Source organism: Schistocerca gregaria, chromosome 3 (assembly GCF_023897955.1).
Source record: "Schistocerca gregaria isolate iqSchGreg1 chromosome 3, iqSchGreg1.2, whole genome shotgun sequence".
NCBI classification, from domain to species: Eukaryota; Metazoa; Arthropoda; class Insecta; order Orthoptera; family Acrididae; genus Schistocerca; species Schistocerca gregaria.
Window position 1 is genome coordinate 657,659,431 of NC_064922.1, and position 20,119 is coordinate 657,679,549.

Below are 20,119 nucleotides of genomic sequence, written 5' to 3' on the forward strand. Positions count from 1 at the left end.
AGGACTGCATACGACCGAAGCACACAGGGCCAACACCCGGCATCATGGTGTGGGGAGCGATCTCCTACACTGGCCGTACACCTCTGGTGATCGTCGAGGGGACACTGAATAGTGCACGGTACATCCAAACCATCATCGAACCCATCGTTCTACCATTCCTAGACCGGCAAGGGAACTTGCTGTTCCAACAGGACAATGCACGTCCGCATGTATCCCGTGCCACCCAACGTGCTCTAGAAGGTGTAAGTCAACTACCCTGGCCAGCAAGATCTCCGGATCTGTCCCCCATTGAGCATGTTTGGGACTGGATGAAGCGTCGTCTCACGCGGTCTGCACGTCCAGCACGAACGCTGGTCCAACTGAGGTGCCAGGTGGAAATGGCATGGCAAGCCGTTCCACAGGACTACATCCAGCATCTCTATGATCATCTCCATGGGAGAATAGCAGCCTGCATTGCTGCGAAAGGTGGATATACACTGTACTAGTGCCAACATTGTGCATGCTCTGTTGCCTGTGTCTATGTGCCTGTGGTTCTGTCAGTCTGATCATGTGATGTATCTGACCCCAGGAATGTGTCAATAAAGTTTCCCCTTCCTGGGACAATGAATTCACGGTGTTCTGATTTCTATTTCCAGGAGTGTATAAAACTTGAAGTTGGCATTGATTTGTATTCTTGTATTGAACACCACTGCTACTAACACTGCCATCACTATTCTTCATTGATCAATAAATTCAACCTCCAATAACTCTCCTTCTTACACTACACATAAAGCCATCAGGATCAAGGGATAGGGTGAGTGGCTCTCTGCTGGAGACGGGTGGAGATGCAGACAATGATGGCAACCAGCTCTTGTTACAGTTCTTTAAATTACAAGCTCTGACAATAAAGTTCGGTGAATGAAGTCAGAACGGTCGATCAAGCAACACTGGTGACTCACAACACTGCACCTAGCAGCCGGTGTTGACAACCTGCCCCCCACCGTAGTTCAGGTAAGCCTTGTGTATGTTCCATGTTAGACCTGTTGGACAAAGTGCTTGTTTAGTGTGTTGGTTCTGAACTGAGAACAGGACAATGAATGAGAAAAGGATCAATTTAATGTTTTGTTTTGAGCTTGACAAGACACCAAAAGAAACACATGCAGTGCTGGTACATATTTATGGGCATCAAGCACTGTCAATGAAGTGTGTGTATGAGTGGTTTCCCCATTTTTGAGAAGGCTGGGAAAGTATTTCTGACAATCCCCATAGCAGATGACCAGTGACAGCCATCAGTGATGAAAACATTGAGAAAGTGAGGACATTAATCATGAACGACCATCAATTAACTGTGCGCATGATAGCAGATGAAGTGCAGATGAATCGTGAATCCATGCGACAAATCCTTACTCAGGAGTTAGGAAAACGTGTTGTCGTCTTGTGCCACATCACTTGACTGATGACCAGAAGCAATCATGTTTAGAAGTTTCACAGGATTTTGTCTACACGGTGGATGTGACACCCAATTTCTTGAACTGTATTGTCACTGAGAATGAAACATGGTGTCTCCGGTATGACCATGAAATGAAACAGCAAAGCATGGAATGGCTTTCTCTGACATCACCTTGTCAGAAAAAGGACAGAGCTGAGAAACCAAACATCAAAACAATGCTCATCACCTTTTTCAATTGTAAAGACATTATCCCCAAGGAATTTCTACCTGAGGGAACGACATTGAATGCTTCATGGTACGCTGGAATTTTACCCACTTCATGCAATGTCTACACAGGGTACAACCCCAGTACGCACAATAAAGTTCCTGATTTTTTTGTTCATGACAACACTTGCCCACACACAGCCAATATCATCTAACAGTTCCTGGCAAAAAAGGAGGTGTTGACTCAAACTTGCTTTGAAAGGAAAGTGATTTGATGATGTTCCTGACATCCAACGAATCATGATGCAACTTTTGAAGAGCATTGCAAACGAAGACTTCATGCAAAGTTTCCAGGACATGTATCACAGAGCTCAGTCATGCATAGTTATAGGAGGTGACTACTTCAAAGTACAGATAGTTCATAGTTCATCAATGTTAATGTTAAAGGACTATTCATTGATCTTAATTGTCAGAGGTTGTATCAACAAATGCAGAAAAGCATGCCTGCTGCAAACAGTTAACTTATGGTGGATGCTGACCCTGGACACAACTGTGCCAATAAGGAAGTGCCACTGTAAGCACTTCCTATAGTGGCAGACTGGTGGTGAGTGTCCACGGCTACTCACAGTGAGTTCCACTGTCATAGCAGTCATAGCAAATGCAGAAAAAAAATTTTGTCATTTGCTGAAGACACTATAATTCTCTTAGGGATGAGAATCAATTTGGAAGCTTACTTGAATGGAATGGATAGTATCTTTCAATGAGATTACTAGGTGAGCATCAACATAAGTAAAACAAGGGTAATGGAATGCAGTGGAATTAGATCAGGTGAGGCAGAGTGAGTTAGATAAGGAAATGAGACTAAAAATATTCAAAGCATTTTGATATTTAGACACAAAAATACCAGGTGTACTAGTATGAAATGAGCATTAAGATACAAATGTGTTGATAAGGAACATTTGTTGTGAATGAGCATTTTTTTTCTTTTGTATGATATCTGTCAAAGATATTTTGTATATGTCAAGTCATGGAACAAACAACATCATATGTTTTCATCGTGTTAACAATGTCAAATTTTGTACCAGAAAGTGATGATTTGCGGAAAGCATTAATTTTTTGTTTTTATTTGAAAAAAAAGTGGTGCAGAGATGCATCGAATGCTTGTCGAGGCATATGGTGATCATGTGCTATCAGAAGCAACATGCAAAAGATGGTTTCAACGGTTCAGAAATAATGATTTTGATGTAAGAAATGAAGAATGTGGAAGACCACTAAAAAAGTTCAAAGATGACGAATTGCAAGCAATATTGGATGAAGATGATACTTTGAGGCAGAAGCAAATGGCAGCAATGCTAATGTTGCACAACAAACAATTTCTGACCGTTTGAAAGCTATGGGAAAGATCCAAAAGTGTGGAATTGAATGAAAGACAGATCAGATGGAAAACTGAAAAATCATATGTCAAATTTTGCTTCAAAGACATGAAAGAAAATCAGTTTTGCATCAAATTGTTACTGGCGATGAAAAATGTATTTATTTTAAGAATACTAAATGGGAAAAATCATGGCTTAATCCGGGACAACCATCAATATCAACTGCAAAACCAGATCGATTCAGCAAGAAGACAGTGCTCTGTGTTTGGTGGGATTAGAAAGGTGTGGTGTATCATGAGCTTCTAAAACCCTGTGGAACTGTGAATAATAATCGCTGCAAACAACAAATGATCAATTTGAACTATGCATTTATTGAAAAAAGACCAGAATGGGCCAGAAGACATGACAAAGTAATTTTTTTTACACGACAATGCACCTGCACACATAGCAAAACTGGTTCTGGATACAATCAAAACACTTGGCTGGGAGCTGCTACTCCACCCACCATATTCACCAGACTTGGCCCCTTTTGACTTCCATTTGTTTTCATCAATGGGACATGCATTGGCTGAGGAACACTTTGATTCCTACGAAGAAGTCGAAAATTGGGTGTCTGATTGGTTTGCTTCAAAAGACGAACAGTTCTGTTGGTGTGGTGTCCATAAATTTCCAGAAAGGTGGTCAAAATGCATAGAAAGCAATGGTCATTACTTTGAATAAAATGTTTTTACTTTTCACAAAAAAAAACACTCATTTCATACCAGTACACCTGGTAACTGACAATGGCCGATGTAGAAAGAACATAAAACAAAGAAATCTGGTAAATTTAAAATAAATATAAATTTTAGGAAATCTGTTATGAAGCTGTTTATCAGGAGCATGGCCTTGTATGGAAGTGAAACATTGGCTACAAGCTGTTTAGTCAAGAAAAGATTGGATTTTAAGATGTGTTGCCATGGAAGAATGTTGAATGTAAGTTGGATAGGACAAATAATTAAGGTAGTGGTAAGAGGTACTGAATCAAATATGGAAAAAATAAATCTGTGGCACAACTTGATTAACAAAGGAATCAACTGATAGGCTGGAAGTGTGTGATGTGTATGCGGGAGGGGGGAGGTTACAGCTAAAAAGGTGATCACAGAATGAATACAGTCAGAAAGGTCAAAATACGAGTCATTCCAAATGTCTGTAAATAGTTAGTGTTAGCAATAATGTTGCAGCCATGAGCTGTTAAGTTGATGGTACAGTAATACTCACTCTTATCACCACCTACTTTCCCAGAAATTTGTATCATATTTTTCTTGAAATATGACGGTATTTTGCTTATCCATATTCTCACTTACCAGGTGGAATACTTTTGTAACTATTGGTATTCCTAAGAATTTCAGTAATTCTGAAGGAATATTGTCTACTATGGAGGTTAGTAAAAGTTATCAACAAAACTGTCACCCAGTATCATTCACATTTATCTGTTACAGGGTCTTAGAACTTATTCTGAGGACAATGTGACAAAGTATGTCCAACAGAATGATTTGCTCCATGAGTTCTGAAAATACTGATCATGTGAAATTCAGCTCTCCCTTTTCACACTTGTCATACTGACAGCTTTAGATCAAGACAAGCAGGTGGCTATAGTACTTGCCAAAAAGCATTTGGCTTAGTACCACACTAGTGCTTACTGATGAAAGTGTAATCATATAAAATTAAATTTGTGTCTAGACTGAGGACTTCTTGGCAAGGAGGATGCAGCATGTTATCTTGAATGAGGAGACAATGAAAAATGTGAAGTTATTTTAAAAAGGCAGTAATTAACAGCTTCTAAAATTTTCAAAAACTCATTATTTGTGCATAAAACTGACATATCGCTATTGTGCAAACCATGATTTTTCCTAAGTGTAGAAGTAACTTCAGGCATGCCCAATGTAAGTGTGTTGGGACCCTTACTGTCCATTTTGTACATTAATGCCAGGACAGACAATATTAATAGTAACCTCAGACATTTTGTAGATGTTGTAGGTATCTATAATGATGCGATGTCTAACAAATTCCTCCCAAATATCCAATCAGATCTTGGTAAGATTTCAAAGTGGTGCAAAGACTGGCAGCTTGATTTAAGAGTTCAGAAATGCCAGACTGTCCACTTCACAAAATAAAAATTTGTAACATCCTATGACTATAATATCTAAGAATCTCTGCTGTAATCAGTCAACATGTACAAATACTTGGATGAAACAATTTGTGGTGATATGAAATGGGATGATCACATTGGCTCACTCATAGGTAATTTCAGAGGTAGATTTTGCTTTAACTGCAGGATAATGGAAAAGTATAGTCAGTCCACAAAGCAGAAATATTCATTCAACCTATCCTAGAATAGTGCTCAAGGGTGTCAGTCTATATCAAATATGATTAACAGTGAATACTGACTGTATACAAAGAAGTGCAGCTAGGATGGCCACATGTTTGTTTGACTCACAGGGGAACTTCATTGAAATGCTGCAAAACTTGAATTTGTAGAAGCTATAAAATGGATGTCAACTATCCATTGTCATGTTTCAAAAACTAACATAAAGGGAGGAATCAAGGAATACACTACATTTCCTTAGTCTTGTTCCTGTAATGACCACAATGACAGGATTAGACAAATTACAGCATGCACAGAGTTATTTAAGCAGTTCTTCTTCTTGAACCTCGTATGTGAATGGAACAGGTAAAGACCATAATATGTGATATTTTTCAGCAGTTTGCAGAGTATGGGGCAGATGAAGATATGGGGAAGATAATGTTTTACACAATACCTGACACAATATCAATATAAATATTAACGATATGTCTGCAACCCAGTAATGAAACATTTAAGGTGAACTGAACTTAAGAATTGCATACAATAAATTTTTAGTTCAGATGTATAACATTTCATATCCTTATGAGGCCTAGGACTCAGCAGAAGTACTCTACTTACTGTATACTTTGTGCTCTAGAAAACACTCCTGAGATGTAGACAATGAAATATGACCATAGACTCAGAAATAAACATGTGGTATGCAAAAACTATACTACACAACATTTGCTCATTTTTCAGCAAGTATAAATTGATACATGTCTTAATATTAACTTAATCACAGCTTCTGGAAAGAGGATAATGATGTAATTTAGTGAAGATTACAGAGATTTCAAACAGAGGCATACAAGAATGTATCACCAGCGCTCAACTACACACTGGTTATTAACAATGAACTACTTACTACTGTAATATGAAATTATTGCTTCATTCTTAAATGACAAGAGAAAACCAGAAAATTACAGCATAGACCAATTTTAAGTGATATAGTGAAATCAAATATCTTCAGTCTCTCTAGGACAGTTGTGATTCCAGACTAAATTTTAACCAATGATTTCTCCCTTTTGGTAAGTAAGTGTGTTGCTCCTACATAAATGCAGAATCATACTAAAACTATTTTCTTCCAACTATCACCTGAAAACGTTTACAAATTACCAACCGCATGGAAGTACTTGTAAAAGGGACAAACATTTATAATTATAATTTACACTTACTCATCTGGATTGTTTCCAAATTCGTAGGCCTGCTCCAGTGATGAAAAGGCATAGAATAAGCCCTTCCAAACACACAAGCCCAGGTTTGGATTCCCAGGAATAAGTGCTCCTTTTCCAAGTACAAGCATGCCTGCACAAAATCCATGGTACTGAGGAAAGAAAACAGCATGTGGTAGAAATCATTGCTTGCCTCTCTTATACAAGAATTATCATACAAAAGCTTGAACAATGCACAGCAAAATTAGTATTTTTCATTATTTTGACAGAAAATAATGCAGCTTGTAGACATGGTACAAATTATTCTTTTATCTTGGACTATAGTCAATAAAAAAAAACAAAACTGACAAATTCTCCTAAGGATATAAGTGACTGTAACCCATGAATCATGTATGTAGCAGAATATTGTAGGAAGGAAAGCTGAGTTTCCAAGTACATAATAATACAAGCCACATGATATCCTCAGTTCACTCATGTAACATATTGTAGCAATGCAAGGGATACCAAATTTGTCATAAAAGTCTGTAAATAACTCAACTGATAGTATTTTTCAGGACATGTATTTTCTTCATTCCAAGCAAGTATCAATTCTTGACATCACCATCCAGACATGAGTTGACTAATACTTTCTTTCAGGGCATAACATTTTATAGACTATGAAATACAAGTTCTTGAAGTTTATTTAGAATATTAGTAATTGCATGCCATAATCTATCTGTTTAATATAAAGGTTTTATAAATGCTAAAATCAAAGTCATGCACAGACATCCGGAGCCAGTTCAGGAGTTATGCATGTACCGATCATTCATTTTTTACCACTTCATCATTCGTGTGTGCAGATTGCCAATTTTTTTCCTCATTCAAAGCTAAAAATGAGTGGTACAGCCCCAGCTGGACTTCCAGTGGGTAAAAAGTTGATCAGGCATTAAAATTATTCAATGTGGAAATTTGCCATGAAGTTGTATTTGCTCCATGATGAAATGTGGAATGTTGTTGAAAACCATTCTTTGGATCTGACGAGACAGGACAATTCCTGCAAGAAGAAAGACAAACAGGCACATTCCTGGTTTGAGACAGGGTGATTCTTACAAGAAGAAAGACAAATAGGCACATTCCTGGATTATACACACAAGCCCAGGTTTGGATTCCCAGGAATAAGTGCTCCTTTTCCAAGTACAAGCATGCCTGCACAAAATCCATGGTACTGAGGAAAGAAAACAGCATGTGGTAGAAATCATTGCTTGCCTCTCTTATACAAGAATTATCGTACAAAAGCTTGAACAATGCACAGCAAAATTAGTATTTTTCATTATTTTGACAGAAAATAATGCAGCTTGTAGACATGGTACAAATTATTCTTTTATCTTGGACTATAGTCAATAAAAAAAACAAAACTGACAAATTCTCCTAAGGATATAAGTGACTGTAACCCATGAATTATGTATGTAGCAGAATATTGTAGGAAGGAAAGCTGAGTTTCCAAGTACATAATAATACAAGCCACATGATATCCTCAGTTCACTCATGTAACATATTGTAGCAAAGCAAGGGATACCAAATTTGTCATAAAAGTCTGTAAATAACTCAACTGATAGTATTTTTCAGGACATGTATTTTCTTCATTCCAAGCAAGTATCAATTCTTGACATCACCATCCAGACATGAGTTGACTAATACTTTCTTTCAGGGCATAACATTTTATAGACTATGAAATACAAGTTCTTGAAGTTTATTTAGAATATTAGTAATTGCATGCCATAATCTATCTGTTTAATATAAAGGTGTTTTGATTTTTGTATGCATGTAAAAAGTGTGAATTTATGTGCAGCTTTTACTCTTAGATGAGTTACCACTTAAGAGTGCTAAAAGTGCTTGTGTACAGTTTGCTGACCTGTGCGGTGAATTTCATTTTGTGATTTTGAGCTGAATAGAGACAAATCCAGTTTCATTCAGACTTTATGTGAGATAGACACATCACATTATTACAAAAATTCGTTCAGCTCATCAGGGAAAATTGAGACCTGTGCACTTGATTTGAAACACGTTACATGCTAGTGCATGATTGAGCTTCGCATTACATCACATATAATGATTGCAAACGTGCTTGGACTTAATGCATGAAGTTTGAAATTACTCTGCAAGACAAATACAGATTTTTGATAAACACGAACTGAAAATTTATTCAAAATATCGAGGTTCTGTTTTATTTAGGATACATATCATCTCTTTGATCACATTGCTTAGCAACACTATAATGCAAATCAATTCATTCATTAGAACAATTTGCGACATAATAAGTCCCATTACACAGAATTTGCTGATCGAATGAGAATATAAGAGTGTTCTTTTCTAGAAATGCCAATAAACCAGTGGTTTCAAAAGTTAAATTACCAACTGTTGTGTAACTTCATTGATATTGCATTTCACTGACAAACACTATTATTATTGATAAATGAACATCAACTGCAAGTAGATTTTGAATACTCACCAACACTGCCAAACAGCAGGTCATATCACAACCAGTAATAAATGCCAGTACAACTGAATGGGCATTACTTCATTAAAACAGGGCAATCAGTTTCCAATTCTAGGATAAACTGTACCAGGTGGAATTATTAAAATCTTGTAGAAGTGTAGTAAGGTTTATCTGAACACTTCTATCATAGATTATTATTTCACACTAACTGGACAGATTATTAGTCAGAAACAAATTCACCCACAACACATTGTCCCATGCCACTGCTAAACTTTTATCGTGACTCTTCACAAGAGATCTTAAGAAACCAGGATCAAGAAACAAGAAAAGAAGAAACATCGGTATAATATGATACATAACCCCCCTCTCCATGACAGTCAAGTACATTAAAGTGCCCACTTCTGAATGTGGGGATGCGCGCTAGCCCCAGATTGAATCCACCTGGGGAATAAATGACAGGCCAGACTGGAAGTGGATGCAGACAGAGGGGGGAGGGGGGGGGGGGACATTCCTCTTCAAGTGCCCAGTAGCAGTAGCTTTAAAATGCCTTTGTGACTGGTTATCTCACCATAATAACAGCATACATACAAGTTATGGTTGGCTCTCTGCATAATAGGAGAGGTGTCGCACAGCTCTGACCTGGAATTGTCTAGACAAAGGGCACCAAAATGTGTTACATAGATCTCATTGTGAATGGAATCCTCAGGAATGTTTGATAAATTAAGAACATAACAAAATCAGAGAAACACTTGTTATGAGCCGGCCGTGGTGGCCGAGCGGTTCTAGGCGCTACAGTCTGGAACCGCGTGACCACTACAGTCACAGGTTCGAATCCTGCCTTGGGTTTGGATGTGTGTGGTGTCCTTAGGTTAGTTAGGTTTAAGTAGTTCTAAGTTCTAGGGGACTGATGACCGTAGAAGTTAAGTCTCATAGTGCTCAGAGCCATTTGAATTTGTTGCAAGCTTCACGTGTATACAAACCAACTATTGCATTTAGTAGTTAGTTTCTGTCACTAATAAAGAACATTACATGTACTCTGTATTTGCCAAGATAGAAGAAGAAAAAGAAGAAGAAAGGAGAGAGAGAGAGAGAGAGAGAGAGAGAGAGAGAGAGAGAGAGAGAGAGACTGGGAAGAGCAATTGTTTAAATGTCTCCCAGTGTGCTGTAATTAATTTAATCTTGTCCTCATGATCCCTGAGGGTTCAATATGTAGGAGGTTGCATTTTATTCCTAGAGTCATCATTTAAAACCAGTTCTTGAGACTCTGTAAGCAGACTTTCTCTGGGTTGTTTATGTCTGTCTTCAAGTCCGCCAGTTCGGTTTCTTCAACATCTCTGCAACACTGTCCCTTGTATCAAACAAAGCTGTGACTAATTGTGCTGCCCTTCTCTGTATATATTCATTATCTGCTGTTAGTCCTGTTTGATACAGGTCCCATACATTTGAGCATTATTCTAGGATTGGTCATATGGGAAAATTGTAAGCAATCTCTTTTGTAGACCGACTGCATTTTCCCAGCATTCTGCCAATAAGGTGAAGTCTACCACCTGCTTTACCCATAACTGAGACTATGTGCTCATTACATTTCATATTCTTACAATGTGCTACATCCATACATTTATATGAGTTAACCAATTCCAACTGTGAGTCATTCATGTTATAGTCGTAGGTTACTACATTTTTTTCATTTTTTTGAAGTGCCAAATTTTACATTTCTGAACATTTAAAGCAAATTTCCAATCTTAGCACCACTTTGAAACCTTCTCAAGATCTGACTGAGTATTTATGCAGCTTCTTTTAGACAGTATTTCATTATAGATAACTGCATCATCTGCACAAAGTCTGATGTTTCTATTAATATTGTCTGCAATATCATTAACATAAAACATGATCAGCAAGGGATCCACCCACTTCCCTGGGGCACAGCCAAAGTTACTTCTACATCTACTGATCATTCTCCTTCCAAGATAACTTGCTGCATACTCCCTACCAAGAAGTCTGCAATCCAGTTTCAAATTTTGCTTGATACCCCATACAATCATATTTTTTATAAGAAGAACGGATGTCATATTCAGTCAAATGTTTCTCAGAAATTGAGAAATGCTGCATCTACCTGATTCCATTGTTCCTAAGTTTTCAGTACAACATGCGAGAAATGAGAGTGACGTTTGACATGATCAATGTTTTCAGACTCCATTATGGTTGGCATGGAGGAGATTGTTCTGTTCAAGATACTCATGGTTATAATTAAACTGACAGTGTGCTGAAGGCAGCAGTATGGGCCATATACACCACAGGATGCTGAAACATCATAGGTATGTTTGACAAATGAAGTGCTCATGAAGTATGCTCAAAAGATAGCAGTTCCTCTTTCTCCCAGCAGGTGAAAATATCATGCTGTAAGCAGCCAGAATGTGAAATTTTTCCTTTTTTGCTGTCAGTAGGATATTACTGCAGAACAACACATGTTGATTTTGAGAACTGATTGTTGGTGTAAAGGATTCAGAAGGCTGAAATTTCCTAGACACAACACAATGGCTATTGAAGAAAAAGACCATGCACTGAAGGCAAAATTGATTTATCAAAACGGTAGCAATAGCAACAATGCATTGCGGGAATATCGCTGACAGAAACAGTTGTGAAGAACACCATTTCAATAAATTGGCTAAGGAATATGATCCAGAAATTTGAAGAAAGAAACAAATCAGGCAGCATAGCACAGAGAGGTCCCAAGGCAGTTGTTGATAAAGTTGCTGTAGCTATAGCTGACAGTGCAGCACAGAACTCTCATTTATGGGGTTCTTCCTTGCCACATGTTGTGCAGGAACATCCACTGGACTCAGCTTATGTGACACTGTGGTTTGGTTTCACAAGCTCCTGCATTCTTGGTCTGTTTTTCTTCAAGGAGATGACACCTCATAGGCCTGCTATGCGTACAGTGACATCTGAATGTTACAAAGACCCCCTTGTGCAACATGATTTCCAGTTTGCAACAATGCTACTGTGTGTGCACTGCTATTTTCATGCAAGATGGGTTGACACCACACATTATTTGCCAAGTGAAAGATTTGCTTCGAGAACCCTTTTGTAATCACCACATTACAGTTTCAGTCTGTGTGGCCTTCTGGATCCCCTGACTTAAATCCATGTGACTTCTGGTTGTGGGGATGTCTGAAATATCATTGCTAGCAGAGATGTATCAAGACTCTGTGTTGAGATATGTAAATTGATATCGACAGACCTCCCCCCCTCCCCCCTCCCCTCTTCGGTGGTGATTAAGGGTTCTGGGGAATGTATTTGTCTTTATGCATGGAAGGATTAATTAATAAAATGTTATTTCAGAAAGCTTCCATTGCTACACCAAAAACTGCTCAATAAAAGGTTATGAGCCCCAGCACAGGTGTGACTCTAAGGTTTTATAAATGCTAAAATCAAAGTCATGCACAGACATCCGGAGCCGTTCAGGAGTTATGCATGTACCGATCATTCATTTTTTACCACTTCATCATTCGTGTGTGCAGATTGCCAATTTTTTTCCTCATTCAAAGCTAAAAATGAGTGGTACAGCCCCAGCTGGACTTCCAGTGGGTAAAAAGTTGATCAGGCATTAAAATTATTCAATGTGGAAATTTGCCATGAAGTTTTATTTGCTCCATGATGAAATGTGGAATGTTGTTGAAAACCATTCTTTGGATCTGACGAGACAGGACAATTCCTGCAAGAAGAAAGACAAACAGGCACATTCCTGGTTTGAGACAGGGTGATTCTTGCAAGAAGAAAGACAAATAGGCACATTCCTGGATTATACACACAAGCCCAGGTTTGGATTCCCAGGAATAAGTGCTCCTTTTCCAAGTACAAGCATGCCTGCACAAAATCCATGGTACTGAGGAAAGAAAACAGCATGTGGTAGAAATCATTGCTTGCCTCTCTTATACAAGAATTATCATACAAAAGCTTGAACAATGCACAGCAAAATTAGTATTTTTCATTATTTTGACAGAAAATAATGCAGCTTGTAGACATGGTACAAATTATTCTTTTATCTTGGACTATAGTCAATAAAAAAAACAAAACTGACAAATTCTCCTAAGGATATAAGTGACTGTACCCATGAATCATGTATGTAGCAGAATATTGTAGGAAGGAAAGCTGAGTTTCCAAGTACATAATAATACAAGCCACATGATATCCTCAGTTCACTCATGTAACATATTGTAGCAAAGCAAGGGATACCAAATTTGTCATAAAAGTCTGTAAATAACTCAACTGATAGTATTTTTCAGGACATGTATTTTCTTCATTCCAAGCAAGTATCAATTCTTGACATCACCATCCAGACATGAGTTGACTAATACTTTCTTTCAGGGCATAACATTTTATAGACTATGAAATACAAGTTCTTGAAGTTTATTTAGAATATTAGTAATTGCATGCCATAATCTATCTGTTTAATATAAAGGTGTTTTGATTTTTGTATGCATGTAAAAAGTGTGAATTTATGTGCAGCTTTTACTCTTAGATGAGTTACCACTTAAGAGTGCTAAAAGTGCTTGTGTACAGTTTGCTGACCTGTGCGGTGAATTTCATTTTGTGATTTTGAGCTGAATAGAGACAAATCCAGTTTCATTCAGACTTTATGTGAGATAGACACATCACATTATTACAAAAATTCGTTCAGCTCATCAGGGAAAATTGAGACCTGTGCACTTGATTTGAAACACGTTACATGCTAGTGCATGATTGAGCTTCGCATTACATCACATATAATGATTGCAAACGTGCTTGGACTTAATGCATGAAGTTTGAAATTACTCTGCAAGACAAATACAGATTTTTGATAAACACGAACTGAAAATTTATTCAAAATATCGAGGTTCTGTTTTATTTAGGATACATATCATCTCTTTGATCACATTGCTTAGCAACACTATAATGCAAATCAATTCATTCATTAGAACAATTTGCGACATAATAAGTCCCATTACACAGAATTTGCTGATCGAATGAGAATATAAGAGTGTTCTTTTCTAGAAATGCCAATAAACCAGTGGTTTCAAAAGTTAAATTACCAACTGTTGTGTAACTTCATTGATATTGCATTTCACTGACAAACACTATTATTATTGATAAATGAACATCAACTGCAAGTAGATTTTGAATACTCACCAACACTGCCAAACAGCAGGTCATATCACAACCAGTAATAAATGCCAGTACAACTGAATGGGCATTACTTCATTAAAACAGGGCAATCAGTTTCCAATTCTAGGATAAACTGTACCAGGTGGAATTATTAAAATCTTGTAGAAGTGTAGTAAGGTTTATCTGAACACTTCTATCATAGATTATTATTTCACACTAACTGGACAGATTATTAGTCAGAAACAAATTCACCCACAACACATTGTCCCATGCCACTGCTAAACTTTTATCGTGACTCTTCACAAGAGATCTTAAGAAACCAGGATCAAGAAACAAGAAAAGAAGAAACATCGGTATAATATGATACATAACCCCCCTCTCCATGACAGTCAAGTACATTAAAGTGCCCACTTCTGAATGTGGGGATGCGCGCTAGCCCCAGATTGAATCCACCTGGGGAATAAATGACAGGCCAGACTGGAAGTGGATGCAGACAGAGGGGGGAGGGGGGGGGGGGGGGGGGACATTCCTCTTCAAGTGCCCAGTAGCAGTAGCTTTAAAATGCCTTTGTGACTGGTTATCTCACCATAATAACAGCATACATACAAGTTATGGTTGGCTCTCTGCATAATAGGAGAGGTGTCGCACAGCTCTGACCTGGAATTGTCTAGACAAAGGGCACCAAAATGTGTTACATAGATCTCATTGTGAATGGAATCCTCAGGAATGTTTGATAAATTAAGAACATAACAAAATCAGAGAAACACTTGTTATGAGCCGGCCGTGGTGGCCGAGCGGTTCTAGGCGCTACAGTCTGGAACCGCGTGACCACTACAGTCACAGGTTCGAATCCTGCCTTGGGTTTGGATGTGTGTGGTGTCCTTAGGTTAGTTAGGTTTAAGTAGTTCTAAGTTCTAGGGGACTGATGACCGTAGAAGTTAAGTCTCATAGTGCTCAGAGCCATTTGAATTTGTTGCAAGCTTCACGTGTATACAAACCAACTATTGCATTTAGTAGTTAGTTTCTGTCACTAATAAAGAACATTACATGTACTCTGTATTTGCCAAGATAGAAGAAGAAAAAGAAGAAGAAAGGAGAGAGAGAGAGAGAGAGAGAGAGAGAGAGAGAGAGAGAGACTGGGAAGAGCAATTGTTTAAATGTCTCCCAGTGTGCTGTAATTAATTTAATCTTGTCCTCATGATCCCTGAGGGTTCAATATGTAGGAGGTTGCATTTTATTCCTAGAGTCATCATTTAAAACCAGTTCTTGAGACTCTGTAAGCAGACTTTCTCTGGGTTGTTTATGTCTGTCTTCAAGTCCGCCAGTTCGGTTTCTTCAACATCTCTGCAACACTGTCCCTTGTATCAAACAAAGCTGTGACTAATTGTGCTGCCCTTCTCTGTATATATTCATTATCTGCTGTTAGTCCTGTTTGATACAGGTCCCATACATTTGAGCATTATTCTAGGATTGGTCATATGGGAAAATTGTAAGCAATCTCTTTTGTAGACCGACTGCATTTTCCCAGTATTCTGCCAATAAGGTGAAGTCTACCACCTGCTTTACCCATAACTGAGACTATGTGCTCATTACATTTCATATTCTTACAATGTGCTACATCCATACATTTATATGAGTTAACCAATTCCAACTGTGAGTCATTCATGTTATAGTCGTAGGTTACTACATTTTTTTCATTTTTTTGAAGTGCCAAATTTTACATTTCTGAACATTTAAAGCAAATTTCCAATCTTAGCACCACTTTGAAACCTTCTCAAGATCTGACTGAGTATTTATGCAGCTTCTTTTAGACAGTATTTCATTATAGATAACTGCATCATCTGCACAAAGTCTGATGTTTCTATTAATATTGTCTGCAATATCATTAACATAAAACATGATCAGCAAGGGATCCACCCACTTCCCTGGGGCACAGCCAAAGTTACTTCTACATCTACTGATCATTCTCCTTCCAAGATAACTTGCTGCATACTCCCTACCAAGAAGTCTGCAATCCAGTTTCAAATTTTGCTTGATACCCCATACAATCATATTTTTTATAAGAAGAACGGATGTCATATTCAGTCAAATGTTTCTCAGAAATTGAGAAATGCTGCATCTACCTGATTCCATTGTTCCTAAGTTTTCAGTACAACATGCGAGAAATGAGAGTGACGTTTGACATGATCAATGTTTTCAGACTCCATTATGGTTGGCATGGAGGAGATTGTTCTGTTCAAGATACTCATGGTTATAATTAAACTGACAGTGTGCTGAAGGCAGCAGTATGGGCCATATACACCACAGGATGCTGAAACATCATAGGTATGTTTGACAAATGAAGTGCTCATGAAGTATGCTCAAAAGATAGCAGTTCCTCTTTCTCCCAGCAGGTGAAAATATCATGCTGTAAGCAGCCAGAATGTGAAATTTTTCCTTTTTTGCTGTCAGTAGGATATTACTGCAGAACAACACATGTTGATTTTGAGAACTGATTGTTAGTGTAAAGGATTCAGAAGGCTGAAATTTCCTAGACACAACACAATGGCTATTGAAGAAAAAGACCATGCACTGAAGGCAAAATTGATTTATCAAAACGGTAGCAATAGCAACAATGCATTGCGGGAATATCGCTGACAGAAACAGTTGTGAAGAACACCATTTCAATAAATTGACTAAGGAATATGATCCAGAAATTTGAAGAAAGAAACAAATCAGGCAGCATAGCACAGAGAGGTCCCAAGGCAGTTGTTGATAAAGTTGCTGTAGCTATAGCTGACAGTGCAGCACAGAACTCTCATTTATGGGGTTCTTCCTTGCCACATGTTGTGCAGGAACATCCACTGGACTCAGCTTATGTGACACTGTGGTTTGGTTTCACAAGCTCCTGCATTCTTGGTCTGTTTTTCTTCAAGGAGATGACACCTCATAGGCCTGCTATGCGTACAGTGACATCTGAATGTTACAAAGACCCCCTTGTGCAACATGATTTCCAGTTTGCAACAATGCTACTGTGTGCACTGCTATTTTCATGCAAGATGGGTTGACACCACACATTATTTGCCAAGTGAAAGATTTGCTTCGAGAACCCTTTTGTAATCACCACATTACAGTTTCAGTCTGTGTGGCCTTCTGGATCCCCTGACTTAAATCCATGTGACTTCTGGTTGTGGGGATGTCTGAAATATCATTGCTAGCAGAGATGTATCAAGACTCTGTGTTGAGATATGTAAATTGATATCGACAGACCTCCCCCCCTCCCCCCTCCCCTCTTCGGTGGTGATTAAGGGTTCTGGGGAATGTATTTGTCTTTATGCATGAAAGGATTAATTAATAAAATGTTATTTCAGAAAGCTTCCATTGCTACACCAAAAACTGCTCAATAAAAGGTTATGAGCCCCAGCACAGGTGTGACTCTAAGGTTTTATAAATGCTAAAATCAAAGTCATGCACAGACATCCGGAGCCGTTCAGGAGTTATGCATGTACCGATCATTCATTTTTTACCACTTCATCATTCGTGTGTGCAGATTGCCAATTTTTTTCCTCATTCAAAGCTAAAAATGAGTGGTACAGCCCCAGCTGGACTTCCAGTGGGTAAAAAGTTGATCAGGCATTAAAATTATTCAATGTGGAAATTTGCCATGAAGTTTTATTTGCTCCATGATGAAATGTGGAATGTTGTTGAAAACCATTCTTTGGATCTGACGAGACAGGACAATTCCTGCAAGAAGAAAGACAAACAGGCACATTCCTGGTTTGAGACAGGGTGATTCTTGCAAGAAGAAAGACAAATAGGCACATTCCTGGATTATACACACAAGCCCAGGTTTGGATTCCCAGGAATAAGTGCTCCTTTTCCAAGTACAAGCATGCCTGCACAAAATCCATGGTACTGAGGAAAGAAAACAGCATGTGGTAGAAATCATTGCTTGCCTCTCTTATACAAGAATTATCGTACAAAAGCTTGAACAATGCACAGCAAAATTAGTATTTTTCATTATTTTGACAGAAAATAATGCAGCTTGTAGACATGGTACAAATTATTCTTTTATCTTGGACTATAGTCAATAAAAAAAACAAAACTGACAAATTCTCCTAAGGATATAAGTGACTGTAACCCATGAATTATGTATGTAGCAGAATATTGTAGGAAGGAAAGCTGAGTTTCCAAGTACATAATAATACAAGCCACATGATATCCTCAGTTCACTCATGTAACATATTGTAGCAAAGCAAGGGATACCAAATTTGTCATAAAAGTCTGTAAATAACTCAACTGATAGTATTTTTCAGGACATGTATTTTCTTCATTCCAAGCAAGTATCAATTCTTGACATCACCATCCAGACATGAGTTGACTAATACTTTCTTTCAGGGCATAACATTTTATAGACTATGAAATACAAGTTCTTGAAGTTTATTTAGAATATTAGTAATTGCATGCCATAATCTATCTGTTTAATATAAAGGTGTTTTGATTTTTGTATGCATGTAAAAAGTGTGAATTTATGTGCAGCTTTTACTCTTAGATGAGTTACCACTTAAGAGTGCTAAAAGTGCTTGTGTACAGTTTGCTGACCTGTGCGGTGAATTTCATTTTGTGATTTTGAGCTGAATAGAGACAAATCCAGTTTCATTCAGACTTTATGTGAGATAGACACATCACATTATTACAAAAATTCGTTCAGCTCATCAGGGAAAATTGAGACCTGTGCACTTGATTTGAAACACGTTACATGCTAGTGCATGATTGAGCTTCGCATTACATCACATATAATGATTGCAAACGTGCTTGGACTTAATGCATGAAGTTTGAAATTACTCTGCAAGACAAATACAGATTTTTGATAAACACGAACTGAAAATTTATTCAAAATATCGAGGTTCTGTTTTATTTAGGATACATATCATCTCTTTGATCACATTGCTTAGCAACACTATAATGCAAATCAATTCATTCATTAGAACAATTTGCGACATAATAAGTCCCATTACACAGAATTTGCTGATCGAATGAGAATATAAGAGTGTTCTTTTCTAGAAATGCCAATAAACCAGTGGTTTCAAAAGTTAAATTACCAACTGTTGTGTAACTTCATTGATATTGCATTTCACTGACAAACACTATTATTATTGATAAATGAACATCAACTGCAAGTAGATTTTGAATACTCACCAACACTGCCAAACAGCAGGTCATATCACAACCAGTAATAAATGCCAGTACAACTGAATGGGCATTACTTCATTAAAACAGGGCAATCAGTTTCCAATTCTAGGATAAACTGTACCAGGTGGAATTATTAAAATCTTGTAGAAGTGTAGTAAGGTTTATCTGAACACTTCTATCATAGATTATTATTTCACACTAACTGGACAGATTATTAGTCACAAACAAATTCACCCACAACACATTGTCCCATGCCACTGCTAAACTTTTATCGTGACTCTTCACAAGAGATCTTAAGAAACCAGGATCAAGAAACAAGAAAAGAAGAAACATCGGTATAATATGATACATAACCCCCCTCTCCATGACAGTCAAGTACATTAAAGTGCCCACTTCTGAATGTGGGGATGCGCGCTAGCCCCAGATTGAATCCACCTGGGGAATAAATGACAGGCCAGACTGGAAGTGGATGCAGACAGAGGGGGGAGGGGGGGGGGGGGACATTCCTCTTCAAGTGCCCAGTAGCAGTAGCTTTAAAATGCCTTTGTGACTGGTTATCTCACCATAATAACAGCATACATACAAGTTATGGTTGGCTCTCTGCATAATAGGAGAGGTGTCGCACAGCTCTGACCTGGAATTGTCTAGACAAAGGGCACCAAAATGTGTTACATAGATCTCATTGTGAATGGAATCCTCAGGAATGTTTGATAAATTAAGAACATAACAAAATCAGAGAAACACTTGTTATGAGCCGGCCGTGGTGGC

The 20,119-nt window shown here is 37.9% G+C and overlaps 1 protein-coding gene across 2 annotated transcripts in view; it reads right to left on the reverse strand.

Annotated features, from left to right (window-relative positions):
• LOC126355990 (cilia- and flagella-associated protein 206-like) overlaps nt 1–20,119 on the reverse strand; it is a 315,199-nt gene that overhangs the window by 90,245 nt on the left and 204,835 nt on the right. For both annotated transcript variants that reach the window (XM_050006609.1, XM_050006610.1), the window contains exon 9: nt 6,562–6,710. In XM_050006609.1, coding sequence (XP_049862566.1) covers nt 6,562–6,710 — 149 coding nt within the window. The remainder of the gene's footprint in view (nt 1–6,561; nt 6,711–20,119) is intronic.